Source organism: Lissotriton vulgaris, chromosome 8 (assembly GCF_964263255.1).
Source record: "Lissotriton vulgaris chromosome 8, aLisVul1.2, whole genome shotgun sequence".
In the NCBI taxonomy this organism is placed as follows: domain Eukaryota; kingdom Metazoa; phylum Chordata; class Amphibia; order Caudata; family Salamandridae; genus Lissotriton; species Lissotriton vulgaris.
In genome coordinates, this window is record NC_141696.1 from 982,267,887 (window position 1) to 982,292,421 (window position 24,535).

At 49.6% G+C, this 24,535-nt stretch overlaps 1 protein-coding gene across 12 annotated transcripts in view; it reads left to right on the forward strand.

Annotated features, from left to right (window-relative positions):
- Nucleotides 1–24,535, forward strand: part of MYCBP2 (MYC binding protein 2) — a 2,065,574-nt gene that overhangs the window by 534,465 nt on the left and 1,506,574 nt on the right. For all 12 annotated transcript variants that reach the window (XM_086934832.1, XM_086934837.1, XM_086934835.1 and 9 more), the window contains one exon: nucleotides 20,821–20,912. In XM_086934832.1, the coding sequence (XP_086790958.1) occupies nucleotides 20,821–20,912 (92 nt within the window). The remainder of the gene's footprint in view (nucleotides 1–20,820; nucleotides 20,913–24,535) is intronic.

Genomic DNA, 24,535 nt, shown 5'->3' on the forward strand with positions numbered 1-24,535 from the left:
AAGGGAAACCCCGGCGGGGAGGAGCTAAAAGGGTGGAGAGAGATGACAAAAAAGCAGCGCCCCAGAAAGAGAGAGAGAGGGATAGAAGAGAGAGGATAGAGAGGTCTCGATTGAAATACTAATGGGGATGTTGTGTTGTTGCTTGTGCCTATATGCTAGTGGGGGTGAGGGGGGGTTGGGTTAGCCCCAATGTTGAAGGAAGGAATAGTGGTTTAAGGAGATTTCATTTTTTGCATGCATAGATGGAGTTTTTGAGGGCATCTCCGGTCAAATAGATTGACAATTCAGGTCTTTCTGTGGTTCATTATGGTTTTCCATATATTAATATCTGGGTTTTACAGCGTTACACATTTTTGTATAATGTCACACTTTGGCAGTTCAGGCTCCAGTCTCATAAATGCTTTTTCATACTTTGTGATACCCAGATCCTCAGTGATATTCAACAATGCTATTTACGGGGTATACCTAATATCTGCACAGTCATCTAACACACCAATCGTGAGGGATGGCAACCTAGCCCCCCCCCCCCACCTCCCGCCTGCCCACTGATAATGCTAATGGAGCCATAAGATGTATACAATTCAAAAGCAAACTCGCAAAACATAAACCGTAACCCTTCCCCCCCCCCCCCCGCCCCCAAACCCCCACACCTTTCCCCCTCCCTGCTACACTGTTACGTCGGCCAACATTGCCAGACATCCCCCCCCAACAAGCAGAGCGTCTGTAGCCCTTAAAACGAAAAACCTAGGGGATGAGTGCTACAACCAAATCTACCACCTAAGGTCTCATCCAGCCCATAACCATAGTGCATTAGCCATCTCACCATGTGCTGTGACGGGCGGCAGTGTCCCAAGTACAGTATCCTTACCCAATGAGAGGGACCATGGCCCGCCTCTCCGAAGTATCCAAACAGTTCGATCCAATATGTCCAATTACTATTATACCACACCCCCTGGGGACCACCCTTTAAACCAATATCCTCGAACCCACCAATGTCTGTGTGTCCATACACAGAAGTGCCAATATACATTATGTGCTCTCAGCTTGCGTTCAGCCCACCACGACAGTCTCAGCCATTTCACCCAATGTCCGGCAACGCCGACAGGCTACGGGATCTGTTCCTGCCCGGTGGTCGAGGGCTGCCCTGTCGTCACTGCTCTCGCCCAATGGATCCCACTGATTAAGTCCGAGACAGGGGTGCCGCATTCCTCCAGCTGCCCCCTTGCCTGGTGCCTCCCGTCGAGTGTACATGCTCCTCCAACCAAGCATGCACTTCTTCCGGGGATGTGAAAAAGGAGTTTCCATTCGCTAGGATCTTGAGACGCGCCGGGAAGAACATCATGTATTTGATTCCATGATCGCGAAGCTCTTTCTTTACGCCATCGAACGATCGGCGCTCTTGCTGGACCTAGAGCGTAAAATCAGGAAAGAGTCTAATAGTGGCGTTGTCAATACGTAGGTCTTCATGTTGATGGGCAGCCTGCAAAATGGCGTCCCTATCTCTATAGTTGAGGATCTGCGCGATGATTGTTCGTGGTGGGGTTCCGGGACACGGCGGCGGGACTGGCGCCCTATGCGCCCGTTCAATGACGAAAGATTTTGACAGGCGTTTGGGCTGAAGGCGGTTCAATATTAGATCCTCCAGGAATAAGTCCACGCTTGGCCCTTCCATTTTCTCCGGCACTCCTACCACCCGTATATTATTCTTCTGGGCCCTCCCTTCCTGATCTTCCAGCCGGGCCACCACCAGTTTCTGTTGATGTTTGAGTTGCTGGACCTGCTGCTGCAACTGTTTGGTGGTGCATTGAAGTTCTGCTGCAATGTCCGTGGCATTCTGAGTGGCCTTTTCTGAGGTCTTCTTTAAGTCAGCTCGTTGCAGTGTCAGTTCTATGGACATTTTATCAATCTTCGACTCCAGCGTGGTGCCCAAAGTCTGTATAGCCTGCATTATGGAGGACAATGAAGGTTCTCGAGACTCAGCCGTGTTCCCGGGATGGGTCTCAGGTCCCCCACTCGGTGCAGCTGTGTAATTGTCCATGGTGTTGGTCTGCGTCATCGTGGATTTCTTGGGCTTCTTTTCTGTTTTTGGTACTGCCCACTGGAACACAAAGGACGCTGCCCGCTGCCTAGTCACACACCAGATTACCCCACCGCCACGCGGCACTCGCCTCCCAGCGCCAGCAACACTCTCTCCGGGGGACACCCGGGCGAAGCATTGCGGGACCCTCGGCTCGGCCTCCCAGTATTACTGCGCTCTCACCACAATCGCCACTGCACAGTCCTCAAGTTCACTAGCTCTCTTGCCTCTTAACTTTTCGGCCAAGGATTCGTAAGGGCCGCCCTCCACTAGGCCAGCAAGTCCTTCACGGGGACCTACCACCCTTCTAAAGTGCCGGTATCAGGGCGTCCTCCCAAGGACCTCACGCCGCTCCTCTCAAGTCAGAGCACCGCACCTCCACCACCGCTCCTAGTCCCACCGTGGTCCACTCGCCTGACTCCAAGCTCGCGCCGGTGTCCTCTCAGCTGCTGTCACCACGGCCTGTCCAGGGTCCTCACCCCTGTTGCTCCCTGCCCCACGTGCTCCCCGGTAGGGGGTCTAGGCACTCGCCGCCGGTCCAAACTGTCAGGTCCCAGGAGTCGCCCCCGCTCCGGCCAGCCCACACTCGTCCTCAATCGCATAGGGTCACGCCCCTGCGCCTCCATCCGAAGTGGGCCGTCACTCCCAGTGTGCACTCACAGGAGGAGGGGAGAAGCGATCCTACTGCATGGCCTCAGGGCGGAGCCCCCCGCAGCCCACTCGTGCCTTGCCGCTGCTCGGCCATCGCCGCCGAGGGAGCACCACGGCCGGCCCGTCAATCATGCGAGGCCAGTGCTTCAATCCTGGCCTCCTGCAGCCCAGGCCCCAGTAGGCCCTCCCGCAGCCCAGGCCCCAGTAGGCCCTCCCGCAGCCCAGGCCCCAGTAGGCCCTCCCGCAGCCCAGCCCCCAGTAGGCCCTCCCGCAGCCCAGCCCCCAGTAGGCCCTCCCGCAGCCCAGCCCCCAGTAGGCCCTCCCGCAGCCCAGCCCCCAGTAGGCCCTCCCGCAGCCCAGCCCCCAGTAGGCCCTCCCGCAGCCCAGCCCCCAGTAGGCCCTCCCGCAGCCCAGCCCCCAGTAGGCCCTCCCGCAGCCCAGCCCCCAGTAGGCCCTCCCGCAGCCCAGCCCCCAGTAGGCCCTCCCGCAGCCCAGCCCCCAGTAGGCCCTCCCGCAGCCCAGCCCCCAGTAGGCCCTCCCGCAGCCCAGGCCCCAGTAGGCCCTCCCGCAGCCCAGGCCCCAGTAGGCCCTCCCGCAGCCCAGGCCCCAGTAGGCCCTCCCGCAGCCCAGGCCCCAGTAGGCCCTCCCGCAGCCCCGGCCCCAGTAGGCCCTCCCGCAGCCCCGGCCCCAGCCCCAGTAGGCCCTCCCGCAGCCCCGGCCCCAGCCCCAGTAGGCCCTCCCGCAGCCCCGGCCCCAGTAGGCCCTCCCGCAGCCCCGGCCCCAGTAGGCCCTCCCGCAGCCCCGGCCCCAGTAGGCCCTCCCGCAGCCCCGGCCCCAGTAGGCCCTCCCGCAGCCCCGGCCCCAGTAGGCCCTCCCGCAGCCCCGGCCCCAGTAGGCCCTCCCGCAGCCCCGGCCCCAGTAGGCCCTCGCGCAGCCCCGGCCCCAGTAGGCCCTCGCGCAGCCCCGGCCCCAGTAGGCCCTCGCGCAGCCCCGGCCCCAGTAGGCCCTCGCGCAGCCCCGGCCCCAGTAGGCCCTCGCGCAGCCCCGGCCCCAGTAGGCCCTCGCGCAGCCCCGGCCCCAGTAGGCCCTCGCGCAGCCCCGGCCCCAGTAGGCCCTCGCGCAGCCCCGGCCCCAGTAGGCCCTCGCGCAGCCCCGGCCCCAGTAGGCCCTCGCGCAGCCCAGGCCCCAGTAGGCCCTCGCGCAGCCCAGGCCCCAGTAGGCCCTCGCGCAGCCCAGGCCCCAGTAGGCCCTCGCGCAGCCCCGGCCCCAGTAGGCCCTCGCGCAGCCCCGGCCCCAGTAGGCCCTCGCGCAGCCCAGGCCCCAGTAGGCCCTCGCGCAGCCCAGGCCCCAGTAGGCCCTCGCGCAGCCCAGGCCCCAGTAGGCCCTCGCGCAGCCCAGGCCCCAGTAGGCCCTCGCGCGCTGGCCGCCATCACTCTGCTCCCAGACGTCGGAGAGAAAAGAAAAACACACCTCTCGGTTCCGGAGCTCAGCAGCCTGCAGATGCTGTCATTAAAAATGATGAGACAGCAGGATAAATGGCAGATTTATGGGGCCTTCGGAGATGCCTCAGGAGCGCCGCAGTATTATGCGGCCATTTTGGTTGCCGCCAAGCCACGGCTCCCGCATACAGCATGCTTAAGCTGTAGATCTATAGAATTGGGTCAGTAGAAGACCACGTGCTTAATTCATTGAGCTTGCTGAAAGATGTCATGCAATGGTGGGTAGTCACTATCCCTAGTCCCTAAGAGATTTGCATGACCAGCCACAATGAGGTCTTTTTATGGATCAATTCTGTATATTGAATTATTTGAAAGGAATACAAAACCACCACCTACCACCCAGTGGCCAGCAGAAATGAGATCATGAAAGATAAGAAAAAAGGTGCTAAAATCAATATCAACAGAACAACTTCTTACTTCCCTTTACCCACACACGGTTCACTTGTTTGCTCATGACCACCATACATGTCCCCGCCATTGGTCCCTGAATTAGGTCTCTTTGGTAAGTTTCCAATGCCATTTCAGATGTTTGTGTGTCCATAACTCAAATACTACTCTGGTTGCCCAAGTCTGTCAGAAGAGGTTCACCATGTAAAATATGTAGTGCAGATCTGTTCCCGAACACCCATATCTCTGTTTTGTAGCCTGGGTGAGCACTAGGTCCACATAAGAAGTTATGTATTTCAGCGAGGTGTGCGGCTCAGTACAAGAGATGAAGTCTGCCATGCCATTGCTGAACCTAAGTCAATGGGTGGATGCATTTAAAGAAAGAAGAGGGGATATGAAATGGCACGTTTTGCAGGATATAAAAAGCTTTTCGGAAATGCCGTCATTTTGATAATTGTTAGTCTATCCTTCAGAAACAGAGGGAGGAGGTTTCTCTGCAGCAAATATCTTTTCAGACATTCTGGGAAAAGAAAGATAATTTCTGCTTAAACTCTTACCCTGTCAATGGCAGTATGAAAGCCCAAACATTTCAAACTATGGATTACTATCTTGGTGTTGGAATATGCGGCTTACTCCCTGATCCCGGTTACAGGCACATATTTCACTTCAGGTAAGTAAATAACAGTTTAATTTTACAGTTTCACCAGATGGCCTTACTTATGCTGCTATGATTGTGGTATCCCTCACTTCTCAAACTGAAATATCGGTTTCCCTTATCCTGAGGATCATTGCATAAAGCAAAAACTAAAGGCACAAGACATGCACCCTTTTATTTTTTTCTAGTCTCATCCCGATAGCCTTCCCAAAGTATTCAGTTTGGCGATGAATACTCAGCAGCTACAAGGTGAAAGTGAGGGCCATCATGGATGTAGTAATGCTTTACCCCTCTGCAGCTTGTTGGCCAGCTGTGGTGTTATTAAGAATTGTAGGTTTGAGAGCATCCTGTGTATTTCTTGTGTCAAACATGAATGCAGTTCCACTGCCTGACAAAGAATGGAGGTCGAGTTTGCACCAGCTTTACAATGAACCTAAATTGACCTGGTTCTGCGCACATTTAAGGGCGAGGAGACCATATTGATTCTCACAGCAGAAAGGTGACTAGACTCAATGCCAGGTGTTGATGAATGCTATCTTCCTGAGATGATGGATCCGTAAGATAGACCTTTGCCTCTTGTATCACAACAGAAAATGCCTGGAGTTCTAATCAAGGAAGTTTCCCTTCTGGGACTCCAGGGCTCATGCGTGTAAATTGTTGGGACTTGCAAACATTTTCCTAGGGGCCAATCATTTTAGTGGGTGGTGTGACTGAGGGCTGCACTGATGCCAGAAGGGTTGTGGTCTGGGGGTGGGAAGGAGAACATGTACAATTAGTGGTTGTATTGAATTGCACAATGTGGAGCCAGAAAGCCTGGGATCAATCCCAGCTTCCCTACTTGACCAAATTGTGCTATCTAGGCAATGGTTTTGCTTCACTGTCTCTCCTTTTTTAGGTCTCGCAGAAGACCTACTGAGGTGAAACCAGAAAGTTAAACCAGGCGGATTTTGCCGATTGCATATGTGTCCGTACACGCGCTTTCCATTTGCTTCCCGAGCCGCCTGCCTGCTTCACACTTCAAAGGAATGAGACCCCCGCCCACGCAATGCCGAGAGCCAGCGCTTCCCTCCCACTCACTCCCCTTCTCCCCCGCCCCATCCAACTTGTTCTTTCTTGTTGACCCTGCTCCCCTGCACTTTGCCATCTGTAAGTAAACCCCAGCCTTCTTAGTCGAAGTCCTACTTTTGTGTATCTAATGCGAGTGAGCTATGCTGAGCCTAAGGCAGCCTCGCCTCCCGTACTTAGTAGGGCGGTGACGTCATGCTACAACCAGCAGCTTTCTTCAGCCAGCTGCAGAGGTTTGAAGGGGGCGCTGCTTTCAACACTTGCCCAGCCCCCCTCCCAGCCCTGCCTTTCCTCTGTTCAGCTTCAACCGGTGCCCGACATCGCACCCCTGCTGCCGCACGAGCGCTTGTTGGTGCACGTCCCGCCCACCTCGTCTAAAGTTGTGTTCTGACGATCCATTCTCTCCAGTGTGCCCATGCCCCTCCAAAGTGTCCGTATTTATATGCTTCCCGAATTCTCAAATATTTAAGTATATAAGGATATGCTGCCATAACTTCAGTGCCCGAACATCGCGTTGTTTTGCGAACATGAGATTGAGAAATCGCCTTTAGAAAAAAAACCTTTATTTTACGCATGCGTGAAAAACAGTTGCTGCGCACTTGGATTCAATGGACTACGGAAAGCTTAAAGACGGCGCATGGGGGTCGCCCCCTCTACAGAGTCCCAAGGAGCTCATTGTGGGCTTTGCGTTTCTTTCACCGTTTACGGTCTCGCAGTTGCTGAATCAGTGCTCTGCTTTTGCTCTGTTGCATGGCGTCACATGCAGTGGTAACAATTAGGCTTCTTCATAGTAAAACTTTGTGTGTGTCAACGATACACGCCACCCCTTTTGCTTTGCCAATGCTTTTTTTATTCAATCACAAAGTCTGCAGGTAAAAAGCAGCCCTCGAAATCCCTGAATCCACCTTCGTGCAACCCTGCTCTGTGCTTGCCAGACCCTGGTGCTTGGAAGCAGCCCTACGCGTCGCTAGCCATGTGTGCTGCCAGCCTGACACTGGCACTATCTGCTACAGAAGAAGGCAGCTTTTTAATCTTCTAGCCCTCCTTGTGTTAAGCCAGCAAAGCACAGCAGCAGTTCAGCGCGCATCCACCCTCGTGAGCTGCCTACCAGCCCTGCATGTTGGCTGCCAGCCCCGTGCAGCTACCAATGGGCTCTGCCATCCCTAAATTCAGTCTTGGCATTCGCCAGCCCTCATCACGGCTAACACTGAACAGTGTAAGCCATTCACTCTTGTCTGCCGGCCGGCCAAACACAATGTCATCACCGCACATTTGGTTCTGAAGGATGCTTTACACTCCTACAACACTAATTGTAGCACTTACTGTCAGCCACGAAGATGCCTCTAATAACCTCCAAGGCTGCACCCTGCACTAAGGCAGTCTTTCGATCAGCTGCCCATGCGCACCACCTCTGTTCCATCCATGAATGCAGCCATGTGCAATGCCTGCCCTGCAAGCCTTCATGTTCTGTATCAGCACCACACACCACCTGCTTGAAGGTAGGTTAATGCTGTGCCGAGTACACTATCTGCCAGCCCTGTGTACTAACAGTTCTGCTTGCAAATAAAGCAATCGCCTTTCAAGCCCTGCTAATGACCACACTGGTGTGGTTTCTTTTAACCCTACAGTGTTTCAAACCCTTTCGTTAGCTTCATAAAGACGTAGAGAAGCTGTCACTGCTTGTTTGCTGCCCTCCCTTTGCTGAGTGTGTTGCTTTAATTATTTTCTTTTTACCTTCTCCCTCGCCCCCCACCCCATGCGACTTGTTCTTTCTTGTTGACCCTGCTCCCCTGCACTTTGCCATCTGTAAGTAAACCCCAGCCTTCTTAGTCGAAGTCCTACTTTTGTGTATCTAATGCGAGTGAGCTATGCTGAGTCTAAGGCAGCCTCGCTTCCCGTACTTAGTAGGGCGGTGACGTCATGCTACAACCAGCAGCAACGCATGTGATATTTAATCCAGCAATACTTATATCTGTGCTCCCCCTGTGCTCATATGGGTAAGTGTACTGGAGCCGCCTACCTGCTTCACACTTCAAAGGAATGCGACCCCCACCACTGCCCTCTCACACACTTCCCCCTAATTTGGACAGGCGCGCCGCGCTCTCCTTCTGCTGCCACACGCATTCAGCTCACCATTCTGGACAACCCCTCACCCCCCTATATGCTCGTTCGCCAAAGTCCCTCCCACCCTTCCTTAGATCTTCACTTTTGTTTGAACTTTCAGTGTGAGTTTTCACAGGCCTGAAGGCACTGGAGTGATTTACATGAGCCGCAGTGGACATGTGCCTTAACAGGCGAGCCTCACTGATATACATTAGAGAGGGTTTCATAATAAATTAACAAACTAGCTTGAAAGGTTTGCTTTGCACATTAGACAAGAACCTATTTGCATTGAGTTCAGAAAGTGGGCCTGGTCTGTACCAGAAGGTCGCGGTGGCAGAAATCAACAGATTGCGCCTGGCATCCATATACCAACAGAAACAAACGCACAGATGGTCGCCGAGTCTATCAGAATGCCCCGACACAGTCACATTTGTCGGTCAGATTCCACGATATAGCGTATTGTTCACGAATGGTCTATTTATATCTATTCCCTTGGGGCTGCGGTCACTAATTCAGAAACCGTGAATTTAAATGTTGCTCCTTATTGATTACTGGCAATATTATGCTTGCATCTCTCCATCCCGCGCTAGAAAGCCAGGAAAGGTGCTAATGAAATGTTGAATATTCACAACGCGCATGCTACTAAGGAAACATTGCACTGTGTGTGTGTGTGTATATATATATATATATATATATATATATATATATATATATATATGTGTGTGTAGGTATGTATATGTGTAGGTATGTAGGAGTGCCTGTGCGTGTGTACGCTTGTATATGTGCATGCTTGTGTAAGCGTATCTCCTCTTGGTAATTCTGTATATGTATGTGCATGCTTGCTTATGTGCATGTCTATGTGCGCGTGTGTGTCTGTGTTTGTAGGTGCTTGCATGCGTATGTATACGTGTGTGGTTGCATCGAACTGTGTATGCGGCTGCAGGTAGCTGTTTCCAAATGTGTGCATGTCTGTGTGTGCGTTTGTGTCTGTGTATGTATGTCCCTATGTATCTGTGCACACAGATGTGCTTTTAAATAGAGTTGGAGTAAGTGTCCTTCGGCTCCCCCACTCCTTTTATCCATCCATCCCCCCACTCCATCTATCCATCCCCCACTCCATCTATCCATCCACCCACTCCATCTATCCATCCATCCACCCACTCCATCCCCCCACTCCATCCATCTCCATCCATTCATCCCACTCCATCCATCCCACTCCTTCCATCCATCCCACTCCTTCCATCCATCCATCCCACTCCTTCCCTCCATCCATCCATCCCACTCCTTCCATCCATCCATCCATCCCACTCCTTCCATCCATCCATCCATTCCACTCGTTTCATCCATCCACCCCCATCTCCATCCATCCATCCACCCCCACTCCATCCATCCATCCACCCCCCACTCCATCCATCCACCCCCCACTCCATCCATCTACCCCCCACTCCATCCATCTACCCCCCACTCTCTCCATCCATCCACCCCCCCACTCCATCCATCCATCCACCCCCCCACTCCATCCATCCACCCCCACTCCATCCATCCACCCCCACTCCATCCATCCACCCCCACTCCATCCATCCACCCCCACTCCATCCATCCACCCCCCACTCCATCAATCCACCCCCACTCCATCCATCCATCCATCCCCCACTCCATCCATCCATTTCCATCCATCCATCCTACTCCATCCATCCATCCATCCATCCATCCATCCATCCATCCATCCATCCCACTCCATCCATCCATCCCACTCCATCCATCCATCCATCCCACTCCATCCATCCATCCATCCATCCCACTCCATCCATCCATCCATCCATCCCACTCCATCCATCCATCCATCCATCCCACTCCATCCATCCATCCACCCCCACTCCATCCATCCATCCCCCACTCCATCCATCCATCCATCCATCCCCCACTCCATCCATCCATTTCACTCCATCCATCCCACTCCATCCATCCATCCATCCCACTCCATCCATCCATCCATCCCACTCCATCCACCCCCACTCCATCCATCCATCCCCACTCCATCCATCCATCCCCACTCCATCCATCCCCACTCCATCCATCCATCCCCCACTCCATCCATCCATTTCACTCCATCCATCCATTTCACTCCATCCATCCAACTCCATCCATCCCACTCCATCCATCCCACTCATCCATCCCTCCCACTCCATCCCTCCATCCATCCCTCCATCCATCCATCCATCCATCCCACTCCATCCATCCCACTCCATCCATCCCACTCCATCCATCCAACCCCCACTCCATCCATCCAACCCCCACTCCATCCATCCATCAATCCCCCCCACTCCATCCATCCATCCCCCACTCCATCATCCCACTCCATTCATCCACCCCCACTCCATTCATCCACCCCCCACTCCATTCATCCACCCCCCACTCCATTCATCCACCCCCCCACTCCATCCATCCATCCCCCCCACTCCATCCATCCATCCCCCCCACTCCATCCATCCATCCCCCCACTCCATCCATCCATCCCCCCACTCCATCCATCCATCCCCCCACTCCATCCATCCATCCCCCCACTCCATCCATCCATCCCCCCACTCCATCCATCCCCCACTCCATCCATCCCCCACTCCATCCATCCCCCACTCCATCCATCCCCCACTCCATCCATCCCCCACTCTATCCATGTATTTATTTATTTATAATTACATTTATTAAGCGCGCAGCTACCCGGAGGTTTCCCGGCGCTAAGGCAAACTGAACGGTGTAAAGGGTGGGAGGAACGTCAAACCATAACATTAGGTATTGAAAAGCCAAGTTTTTATTCCCTTACGGAATTTCAGAAAGCACAATTCAGAACGCAGAAATTGGGGAAGAGAGTTCCATAAGGAGGGGGCCAGCAGGGAAAACGAACGTCCTCCCATTTTGGCTCTGTTGATGCGCGGAATCTTAAACTTATTCTGCGTGGAGGACCTAAGTGTACGGGGGGGAATATATTGCTGCACCAGAGCAGAGAGATAGTGAGGGGCTCTACCAGTCATGATCTTGTGCATGTAGCAAAGTGCTTTGAAATTAACTCTGTTCTCTATTCGCAACCAGTGCAGGTTCCGCATATGGTGAGTGACCGAGGATCTGGCAGGAAGGTGACAGATAAGGCGAACTGCCATATTCTGTACCACCTGGTACTTCCTGGTTACCTCTTTGGCGGCACCTAAGAGAAGGATGTTCCCATAGTCCAGGCGTGAGATGACAAGAGCCTGGACTACGGTCCTCAGGGTGTCCGCAGGCAGCATCCAGGTGATTTTTCTCAGCCACCTGATGATGGTAGTACAGGTGGCGGAGACTTTCACAGCGTGTTGTTTGAAAGTAAGTTGGTTGTCGAAGAGAACCCCAAGATTGCGAGCAGACACTGATGGAATGGGTAGAGGACCCATCTCCGGTGGCTAATGGTGTGGGCCCCAGAGAGAGGTGTCTGGGCCAAACAGGAGCAGTTCTGTTTTGTCCCTGTTTAATTTTAGTTTGTGCTTCAGCATCCAATCCGATATATGTTTCAGCCCGGATTGAAGAGAAGAGGAGGGGAGGTTTTTATTGGTGGAAAGTGAGTAGATGACTTGAGTGTCATCAGCGTAGGAATACATTGTGAGGCCAGCCTGTTCCGCCAAAAAAGCAAGAGGCCTCACGTACAGGTTAAAGAAAAGGGGACTAAGGATAGACCCTTGGGGAACACCATGAGTGGAGGGGAGAATAGATGAAACAGATGTGGAAGAAAAAACTTCCACTCCATCCATACCCCCACTCCATCCATCCCCCACTCAATCTATCCATCCATCTCACTCCATCCCACTCCATCCATCCATCCATCAATCCCCCCTCTCCATCCATCCATCCCCCACTCCATTCTTCCATCCATCCCCCACTCCATTCATCCATCCCCCACTTCATCCATCCATCCCCCCACTCCATCCATCCATCCCCCCACTCCATCCATCCATCCCCCCACTCCATCCATCCATCCCCCCACTCCATCCATCCATCCCCCCACTCCATCCATCCATCCCCCCACTCCATCCATCCATCCCCCCACTCCATCCATCCATCCCCCCACTCCATCCATCCATCCCCCCACTCCATCCATCCATCCCCCCACTCGATCCATCCATCCCCCCACTCCATCCATCCCCCACTCAATCTATCCATCCATCCCCCCACTCAATCCATCCATCCATCCATCCATCCACTCAATCCATCCATCCATCCCACTCCATCCATCCATCCATCCCACTCCATCCATCCATCCCACTCCATCCATCCATCCCACTCCATCCATCCATCCATCCCACTCCATCCATCCATCCATCCATCCTACTCCATCCATCCATCCCACTCCATCCATCCATCCCACTCCATCCATCCATCCCACTCCATCCATCCATCCATCCATCCATCCATCCATCCATCCATCCATCCCACTCCATCCATCCATCCCACTCCATGCCCCATTTCAAAAAGAACTGAAAGTAAAACGAGTGGGCTGTGCATGCTTGGATACCGAGGGTCTCTAGAGAGTCCCTTAAAGGCACAGTATCCCTTTTCCAGACACACAATGGCAGCCTATGGAGGCTTGTCTGTCCATTCCTTCCTCTCTATCATTTCAAGGATTGGTGAGGGGAGGAAAGTTTCTCTAAAGAGGGGAAACTTGACAGATTGTGTTAAATGTGTTAGGAATATCCTTGGCATTTCTAGTTGAAGTACTGGACAGTGTAGCCTTGTAGGTACAGGCTGCATTATTGTCTTTAATTTTCTCTTAAGTGACTATGCAGGACTGCAATGAAGACAGCTTAAGAGATTATTTTTGATTGCTCTGGCGTCCAGGCACATGGGCGGGACTATTCACTAGATTATGACTATAACAGAGATCCCCTACTACAGAACTTGAGTTACAGGTAAGAAACTGCTCCTTATCCAGTATTGGTATCTTTCATAGATTCACATGCACCCACCCTCCTCCCCGGAGAGTCAGTTCTCTGTTATGGGATACTTATTTCCCACTTGTGGGAAGAGAACTGGCTCTGTAGAGAGGGTTCTAGAGGGTGCTGATAGCTTATTGGTTGTACCAAAAGTTTGGTTCTTTTAGCATAATGACGTAGATAGGCTACTAACATTTGGGCCTCAGGCCTTTTTCCTTAGGGCCTACTACTGTTATTTACCTTTGGCACTGCTATTTTTATTTACCGTGGGACTCCTGCCTCTGCGACGGGGAATGATTCAGGCATGTGAATCTATGAAAGATACCAATGATGGATAACTGTAGTTACAGGTAAGTAACTTGTTTTCTTCTCTGTTTGACCTGTAGAGGGAGGAAACAAGCCAGCAGGGCCAGTCTGAGTAAGCTTCGTCTGTCTTGAAGTCTCTCATTGTGCAGGTCGGCTTAGACGGCTGTGGTGTCCAGGTTGGACACTTAACAAGCCATGGTTGCTGCAGGTGCCCTGGTACCCAGGGTATTGGTGTAGGGGGTTCCTGGAGGGTCTAGCATCTCGAAACTTGGAAGAGAGACAGGGCTGACCTCTTAAAGCTTCCAAGATATCCTCCTGACGTGCTGCTCTCTCAGTGGGCTCGCTGGCCAGCAACATGTATGTATGTATGTATAGGCATTTATATAGCGCACTACTTACCCAGAGGGTCCCAAGGCGCTTCGACCGCTGCGAAACCCTTCCTGGCTTCCCTGAGAGATGGTCCCTTAATGGGTATCTCCAGGGTGAGACCAGGCATCCCCGGCGGTCTGGTGGGGCCGTTAGTGAAGATGAGGCAAGCTAATGCCCAGAGTTGCCGAGTGTGAACGCTGATCAAAGTGTGCACCGAGGTGAGAGAATTATCGAGTCCGCTGACCCTGGTCCAGAAACCTGCAGCGCCGGGAATCGAACCCTGGTCCCGGGCTGTCCTCTGCTCTCGGGTCTGCCGCCTCTAACCAGTGAGCCACACTACTTCGGTGTACCAAACACAAGCAGTCGTTACCTGCGGATGAAGGGAGATTGCTCCTCCACCCCAATGGAGATGCTAGATGGTTGGAGTAGTGCTGGAAAGTACTTAAAGGGGAGGATGCACAGTTTTCGGATCATTAGGGGCTTTTCAAATGTCAAGGTACCCGTAGCCAGTCAGGTTTTTTTTTTTGCCAAGTTTGGTGCAGGTCTTCAATTCTCGTGGCAATGGCTCTTTTTTTTTTTTTCTCCTACTGTTGCTGGTGGATGAATCGGTCTGTCTTGTGTCAGTGGGACCACTAAATACTCAATTTAGGGCTGTTTAGGAGAGTATAGGTGTAGTAGCCAATGGGTTACCTACCACTTGGGTGACCACACCCCCTATATGTCCACTTCCTGTGGGGAGTTGGCATAACCCTGACCCAGAATTCTCTATATCCACTAAAATCAAGATGGTGAAACCCTTCATTGGCTTTCCACATCAGGTACCCCACTTTAGAGGTGTGACTAAGCCTGTAAGTGAAACATGCCTCCTAAATACCTAATTTCCAGCCTGCTTTTGTGCCAAATGGGCCTCAGGGCAAGGGGTGGCGTTCCCCAGGTCAGGGGGGGGAGACAGGGTTGCATATCAAAGGCAGCAGATGCATTAAAGCCTCTGGCCTTGAGATTATAATCTGTTGGCCATCCTGCTCAAGGGGGTGTGATCACCTTCTGCCAGGCAGACATTGTTTCTGACCTCTAAGAGCGCGGGCCCTGCCTTGCAGAGGGTCAAAAACTTGTCTGTGGTGGCTGGCTGGAAGATACCAGTTAGACAGACAGCACAATATGTGATTAATAGGGATTCAGGTGGCACCTCTAAAGTGCTCTCTGGTTGCATGTCATCATAAATCCTATACTGGCATCAGTATAGATTTATTCAGACAAGGTGTTAGACATCAAACATCATTATTTTCAGTAAAGCCATTGTGTAGCTGGGTAACTCGTATTGACCAGTGCGCAGTACACGTCCTTACGATGGCTGCCTGTTCCCTTGCAATATCTAGCAATGGATTATACATCACAGGGGCCTGTCTGCTCTTGTAGATGTGCCCTCACATATAATATAATGCACCCAGCCTGAGGGCTCTGAGGCCTGCTGTAGGGGTGACTTACACATAGTACACATAGTATATGCAGTGTACCTTGGCATGGCAGACAGGGAGTGTGCTATGTCGTGTTTTCAAATTGGTTGACACCATTTCACGCATCCTGCAATGGCAGTCTGCATGCAGTTTTTGTTAGTCTATTTAGGTGGGACAATGCATGCTGCTGCCCATAGGGACCCTCTTTAGTACCATGGGGGCCATTTACTAGAGACTTACAGGGGTGCTAAAGTCCTTGCCAATTGGGTTACAGTTGAACATTTGCTTAGCTTTACGGGAAAGAGCTCTGGCACTGGGGTCTGTTTAGCAGAGATCCAGTTCGCTACTGATCATCAACAACTGTACCAGTGAGCAACAAGTGGGGGTGACCATGTCAAAAAGTGGCACTTTCCTAAAGTAGTCCACTTACTAGAATAGTTAACTCAAGCCATTGGATGGATTTCTCTGCTTGGTGCTGTCGATGCAGCAATTTCCCATTTTCATGCTCCGTAATTGTTTAAAAAATGTTGTTTTGATTGTTTTAAAATGGTCACAGTTAAAATGTAACTGACTGCTTCCCCTGTTATGAAGAGTTAATGGGAGCAAGGTTTTTTCCTTTGCAGTTACTCATTATTATGCAACTCCTTAAAGGTCTGACAAAGACCATGTCACTAAAATCAGTGGTTGTTTCTCATTGGAACTTGCGTTTGGTTGGCAAATTTTAAAAGATGGCTTTCTTAAAAGCTTAGGCGGAAACAGTTTCTCTGGGGACAGTTGTATCTGCTCACCTAATTGCAGCTTCAGCACAAGCACTCCACATCTATTTTTTCCAAAGTAGAAGTTAAATCTAAAGGTTTTGGCCTCTTTCCTACCAAAAATAGTTTCTAAGTTTTATATCTCTCAAAAATATTGATTCCTGTTGCGATTTTCTCATACACACCCATCCAAAGAAGGGGAGAGACTATGCTCGGGCAGGGGCATCTTAACATTTTTAAACGCTGTTACCCAATTGTTTTTCTGTTTGTTGCGCCTCATTTTTAAATTTGCACTTTCTAATTTTACCCCGCATTACTAGGCTGCCTTCTCCTGCCCCCTGGTGTGCCGCGGCTTGGTGCAGTTTGTTTCATGGAAAGCTTCTTCTTGGGAAGTTCACACTTCTGATGAGCCACTAGACTGCTGCCATCTTGGGCCGGTTGGCGGTCTAGGCATAGGGCTCCCAATTTTGAATACTGCATAAAAGCAGCTGCAGGGCTTGGAAGCTCAGCACTGCTCAGAGAATGGGCATCTTAACATTTTAAAACTCTGTTACCCGATTATCTTTTCTGTTTGTCACGCTGACATTTTAAAATCTGCCCTTCCTAATTTTACTCCACATTACTTGGCTGCCAGGACCCCTGCCCGTTTCTCACTTGGCTTGGCAATATGGCCATTAGCATGATGAGGAAGTATTCCTCTACACAACTGAAACAAATCCAGCTGGCTTGTGCTCAGGCTTTCCTTCTCCCACTATGCTGTAGTCAATGATTTCCATGTCTTGAAGGCGTCAGGAGCTCCCTATACGGACCATAGCTTTTGCCCTTTAGTTCGCCGGGAGGAACTCCTATCCTAATCCCCCACCCCCCTGCACTCAAGGGTAATGTTTCTTCAGAGACTTGGCTCAGCGATGTGTCCCCTGCATCCCATTAGCCATACTAGAGCATTACTCATTGGTCAAATCTACGATTCTATAAAGGTCGAGCTGATTGATACCCTTTGCTCAGATTGGCGAGACATCTATCTTTAAAATAATAATTTCTGCTTCAGAAGTTTGTAGAGGAGCCTTGATTTACTGTCCTTCCAGCGTTAGGAACGATTTCAGTCCAGCTTAACTGATTATATTACACCTCCCGTCCTAGCCTCGGACAAGTTTCTCCTGTTGGGCGAGTTCACCTACCATGGTGAAAACACTGATTACCCTGGAGTGATTCAACTCTTACCAGTCCTGGAGACATTAGAGCTTAAGCAAATTGTGTCAGGCCCTAGGCATATGGCAGGACATATGCTGGACCTTAGGCAAGTGTTGAATATCTCATTGACTACGGCGAAAGCGCCAAAGGAACGTGTGCCCAATTATCTCTGCTTTTTAAACGCTCAGCAGACCCTGTTGTCCTATCCAATTACAGGCCAATGTCGTTACCTCTACTCGTAAAAGCTCTAGAATGGTATATTAATAAACAGTTTTTATCTTTTCTTGAAGAATGTAAGATCTTAGACCCTCAATCGGGTTTTAAAGAGTTACACAGTACTGAGACTGCACTGTTGGCTGTTACTGACATCAGGCTTTCTCTAGATGCAGGAAGGCAGGCCATGTTAGTGTTACTGGATCTTTCAGAAGCCTTTGACATGATCTCCCACTCCATCCTAATCCGCAGTCTTCATGAAGCTGGGCGCTACATTGGCGCAGGGACTTCCTTGACAACAGCACACAACATGTTTGTCTTGGCCCCATTTAAGTGAAGACTGATGGAAATCAACAACTAGTCCCGCAGGGATTGTGCCAGAGTCCTACACTGTTTAATATCTATGTTGCGTGGCTAGTCCAGATTGTGAAAGTATGCGGGGTAGAGATTGTGTCATATGCAGATGACACTCAACTTCTCATCTTTTTTGGCCCTGATCCGGATAAAGACAAATTTGAAGGCTTTATGTGGGAAATTGCTGTCTGGATGAATAATAATTGCCTCCAACTTAACAGCGAGAAGACTGAGATCATGCTATTTGGCAAATCTATGAGCTTCGTTTTGGCAGAATGGTGGGCTCTTGAACTTGGTCCAGCCCCTGCACCCAAACAGAAGATGAAAAATTTTGGAGTGAAAATAGAACAATCACTCTCGATGTCTGATCAGGTTAATCCAACATGTGGCTCCTGCTATGCCCCAATAAGACTTCTAATAAAAGCTTTTAGATGGCTTCTAGACTCCTCCAGAAAAACCCTTGTTCAGGCTGTCATAACCAGTCGCCTGGACAATTGGAATGCTTTACTGGTTGCAGCTAATAACACCCTGCAGACCAAGCTGCAAGTAGTGCATAATATAGCTGCACGCTGTTCTGCAGTCTTCCTGCACGTCATCCTCCTCCCCTATTTTAAGATAACTAGATTAGTTGCCTCCATAATGCCCGCCCACCCTATCTGCCTTCACCACTCAGTTATTACCTACCTTCAAGGCGACTAAGGTCTTCAAGCCAAGTGCTTTTGCTGACCCCACGTATCCGCACCTCAAGATCTGGAGGCAGATACTTTTCCTATATAGCCCAATACCAATAGAATCAGCTCCTGCTTTATCTTCATTCCTGCCCAGACTTTACAATCTTTAAGAATATGCTAAATACCTGTTTTAGAATGCCCTCACTTATCGTAATCTGCACAGCGCTGAGATACTCCTCTGGGAGTGAGTTGAGCGCTATATCAAGACACCTAAATAAATTGTTTGGAGCCCAAAAGGGTTTTAAACCGATTCTAATCCAGAATGAAACTGTTTAGGAAGGTGTGTCAATTTTGGGTTTGTGAGATCAAAGATGGGCAGAGCAACCTCCAGGTGCTTGTTACAACATTGGCTTGAGTTATGAATTAAGAAGTGTTTTGAGCTTGTTGGAAAATAATTCTGAGGTCATAGAGGCCCACCGCACTATGGGTAGACCTACCGCAACACTTCTCGAGAGGGAACGTTCCTCTCAGTCTTCGACATCTGCCAAGTAGCTATATGGTCCTCTGTCATTCCTTGCCGAAATATTACTTCTGGACTGGAGAAGAAGTAGCTTATTTTAGTCTTGCAAAACTTCTGGTCTAAGTTAGTGGCAATGTTTTTTTAATCTTCCAACCTACAATTTTAGGTCTGATTATTGCCAGGTAGTTTATCACTAAGCTTTCTCCAGTTACAAAAAGATCATGCTCACATATTTTTATTTTAAATAGTAGGTTGCCATTTTCTGGCCTCTGTGGTGGTGAGTAAAAAAAGGATTGGATTTGGCTATGGGATTACGAGTGACTCCACATGTATCAAAAAGGTTGTTTTCTCTGGTGCTAGGTGGCATTGTTGCAGTGGTGAAGTCATGTGCTGTTGCCCTATGATTGATATTTATAGATATGCTGATCCAATCTTCACCCGGTATTATTTCATAAAACTAGTATCTGTGGGAGGAAGAACACATCTAACAGACCAGCTGTTATATGACTGTGCCTGGTGTATACTAAGATATGTTCTGATATGCCTGTTGTCAAAATATCAAGAGCCAACATGTACAGGAATTTATGTACAGGAATTTATATAGCGCAAATCGCCAACCGGTTTCTAAGCGCTTGCTTAGGGAACCCGTCCTGGTATTCCCCTGTGAGATAACCCCGGCAGGGTATCCGCAAGGTGAAAGCCAGGCATCCCGCCGCGAGGGGCCGTTCGGGAGATTAAGCAAGCTATCGCCCAGAGTCGCAGAGTGTGAACCCGTGAATAGAGTAGGCACCGGAGCGAGAATTGTCGAGTCCATGGACATTTTAGGACTCAAGACCCCGCCGAGCTGGGAATTGAACCCTGGTCCCGGGCTGACCTCTGCTTCCAGGTCTGCATCCTCTAACCAGTGAGCCACACTTCTCCATTGGGAAGCTTTTCTGAGTCATCACTATTTCAAAAGAAATCAGCCTGACACTCGATATTTCACTTAAAACTTATCTTATTAATGTAACATCTGAGTGAAATTGCAACCCTTTAGACTTGATTTAAATTATTTCATTTAGTTGCAACATATCACTTTACAGCTACTCCAGGTCGCTAGATTAAACTTTACATTACATGTACATTTAGTTAGTGAGCTCAGATGGGTGAGGCTGATGGCACCCAACATTGAACTAGTATACTGAATGAACAAAGGAGGATTGAATGAGGAGCTTGTTTTAATGCACACACAGTGCTGTTATGTTTTTTACAGAAAGTGACATTAAGCTGATCTCCACATGCCATGCAATAGTGATCTGGGCACGGCTGAAGTTTGCAACATCAATACGCTGGCACCCTTTTTCTGTTTCTTTCACCACTCATGCACGCACTTAATGCACTTTATTCATTTATGAGCTCTCCATGAATGTGGTGATGCACAAAGTCATATCTTTAAAAAACAAAATTGAATGCCTATTGAACAAATATCTACTGTTGCTTTACAGAATGTTATGACTTAACCTGTTCGATTTTTGACATGGAGGGATTTTGCAGTTTGCAAATTCTTCCAGTTCAAAAAAGAACTTATAATTAATGTATGTTTTTTTACTTTTCAGTTGTTTGAGTTGGGTCCAGATGGAGGCGATCATGAAACTGATGGCGACCTTTTGGCAGAAACTGATGTCTTGGCATATGACTGTGCTGCTAGGTAAACCATTTTTACCATCGCTGTGATTTACTGCATTATCAAATTTAAAGTATTTCTTCTTTATCAATATTTGTATGCTAGTTTACAAACCTAATGAATCAGTGATACTGCACCATTATGTATTTTATCATTTTTAAAATCAACTGCTATGCAAAATGTGGTTAGTGCCTAGGTACTTGCAGCAATATTTATTGCACCAAGTCATACTGTACCCCTTTGCAGTGTTTATTAATGAGGTGATCCGCACTTACCACAAAAGAACATGATGATAGACCCTCTAACCCATTATAAGTGCCAGTAGAAAGCCTGACAGTCCTCGAACTATTGAGTACAGCCAAACCTCAACTGCGCCCAAATGCCCTGCCCCTCAGTGAGAGCAGGTAATGTGTGTGGACTGTCACTAAGAAGAGTGAGATTAGGAGTAATAAAGATTTCGTAATATTTTAGGTTTTTCTTCCACGCCTCTCTCCATTTTTATAAAGTCTAACAAAGCAGACCCACCTTCTTTCCATCTTAAAAGAGAAACTGGGTGCATTCAAGACCATTTTATGGAAATAGTGACCCTAAATTTACATATGCTGCAGGCTATTTTTAAAGATTGATTTTAAAACTTCAGAGAAGCAAGGACAAGAGTGTGAGCTGATGCCAATGTTGGAGCCTTACAGAATTCAATATATGCTGGCTGTAAATGGGGTTCAGCAACTCTGGATATCCAAGGGCTGCGGGATCTGTGTTAAGAAGAGTATTCTAGACTTGCATCTGATCAAACCGCTTATGGAGACCTTGGACACTTTACTCTTATGACTAGAGGTAATTTAACAGTTGTATGATAATCTAAAGTGTCTAGATCTCTCTGTATAGCAGCACCCTACATGCATCCATCCAATTTGTAGGTGGTGAACCTGGATCCAAAAGCCAGGGCCAATGCATCTGGGAGGATATCCAAGAAAAGGTCCTTACTTGATCAGATGCCCAGTCTTCCTGCTGCTGTAATAGCTATTAATAATGCACCCATTATTGTAAGAAATTGCAAAATAATTGTATCCATATGCTCAAACTGGTGTCTTCAAGGGTATTAAGGACTAAGGCAAGATTTCCCGGTGGAAGCAAAAGTTTATTTGTGGCTTCTAATGAGGAATGTGTCGTACTGTAATTTCAAGTCTAGAACCCCGCCTGTCAGTCCACCCTAGGACCTGGCAAAATGTCTTTCTTGCTCCCTGTCTGCTGAATGTGGAACTTTGAAACCAATAACCCACTGAAAAAAAAACAGTCATGAAGAAATTGCAGGCCTGATTGGAAGCTAGAAGAACATCTGTGTGTGAGATTTCCTTAGCTGTGAGATTTCCTTAGCTGTTAGATTGTGATAGCTAAATCTCTCGACAATTTTTTTTTCAAACCCCACCCTCGCAGCATCAAGTAACAGTAGACAACGGACCCCTTAAGATATCTCAGACCTGGAGGGGAGGGGATTTGTTGGTACTTGCCACAGTGTTGTAGATGGCCAGCTCTCTAAGATAAGTAACTAACTTATATAAGGCCAAAGGGAGCACAACAACTGTCAATTCAGATTATTTTTCCTCCTTGCACCTCATCAATAGGAATGAGATCAGGAAGAAAGAAGAGGCTTCCTGAAGAAGTGCTCTTGCCAGCTGTAACTGTTGCATCAATCCGCAAGTGTGAAGGTCCAGGATCAAGTACAGAATTTGAGGTGGGGGGGGCTAGGTGAAGCCCATTGTTCAGTGCCCGCCATCTTGCAGATGACATGCACTCTCCAATCAGGATTAGGGATTGTGCCCACTTCCCCATGTGGGGTGAGCACCCCAAGGGTATAGTCATCCTAAGATCAGTAACCCATTGGCTACTGACCTCTCTAGACCCCTAAAACGCCCCCTCAATACAGTATTCAGGGGGCGCCCTGAACTAAGACAGATTCTCCAGTATTAGAGGTGTCTTTCATAGATTCACATGCTTGAATATTCCCCGTTGTCGAAGTGGGAGTCCCACGGTAAATAAAATAGCAATAATGCTAAATAAATATAAATATATATAATATATAATACATGACAAAGAACAGGAAACATAATAGAAACCTCAAAAAACCATTCCTAAACAGGAATGCATGGTAAAGAGAAAAACTACCTGTAACACATTAGTGTCATTATGTTAGTCCAAATTACAGCCAATCAGGCGTCAGCACCCTCTAGAACCTTCTCCTCGGAAGCTCAAGCCCTCAGATTTTCTACCGCACGTCGCGTGAAGGGAGTCTCCCTGAGCTCTGCTCAGTTTTCACCTCTACTCATCTAGTTCGTGTTTTTTTCACAACATGTCAAGTAAGAAGTCTTTATTTAGACCTTGCTCTTCTTGTGGGAAGCTGCGCCTTTTTGAAAAGGACCCCCACCAGAAGTGTATATACTGTTTATATCCTGATCATGAGGCTAGCAGCTGCAAGTTCTGTAGAACTTTTTCTACAAAGACTCTGAAGGACAGAGAAGGCCGCCTTCTCCTTTGGCTTCAACGTCTAAAAGACAAGGATTCAGCCCTGTCAGACACAGAAAGTTTTCATTCTGGACTTTCTTCAGCAGCATCCAAGCGTGGTAGTTTACAGGATGTTCCATCTCCTTTCCTCAAGAAGATGAAGTTGGCCTTGCCTCTAGCTTCTGTGGCGTCTTCAGCCACCCCTACCACCTTTACGCCCACGAGACCTGGCTCTCAGGCGTCTTCTGCTGCTTCTCGAGGTGTTTCCACGCCTCTCAAAGTTCCGCCGTCGACTGGAGCATCGACGAGCGCTCCGACGACGAGAACGGCATTTGCTGCATCCTCGACGACTACGCTGACTACTACCTCAGCTTTTTCTTTGTCGATGACGGTCTCGTTGACAGCATCCACGTCGACGAGGGTTGCCTTGCCTTCCAAGCCAGTCTCCAAGAAATCCTCATCGACGGCGACTCCGTCGACCAAGATCTCGATGACGCAGATACCGTCGACCAAGGACTCGTCGACGAAGACATCGTCGACCAAAGCCTAGTCGACGAAGACTCCGTCTACGGAGGTTACACTGGCGTCGACGACCGTTCCGTCGACTATTGCTTCGTCGACGGCCTCGTCTACAGCTGATCGACCGTCGACAGTGGCCCCGACGACGATTCTGTCGACGGCTGAACTGTCGACGATGATTTCTCCAAAACTATCTTCGTCGACTAGCAAGCCAGTATCGTCTACGTTGACAACGACGGCACCGTCGACGGTGGCACCACTTTCCTTTGCCTCGTTGCCGTTAGTGCCTTTGAAGACTTCAGGCTCCATGTCACCAGCTCTCTGATCCAGAGCTGCAACCACCTTTCCAATGTTTGCCACTACATCTGAGCCTGACACTGACTCAGAACAAGAAGGGGATACCTTTGGAGCGGCACAAAGTCCATCTGACTTAATAATTGTGTCAGGACTCTGATTCTGACGAAGGTGACGGTGATCAACAGTCTCAATCTGAGGAACAGCTGGTCCAAGTCCCTATGGCTACCATTCCTTTAACTCTGATCTCAAATCTCCAACATATGCTGGATGATTACAACCGCCGTTTCCCAGCTACGCCACAGAGTACACCGGCACCATCTCCGGCTACCGTA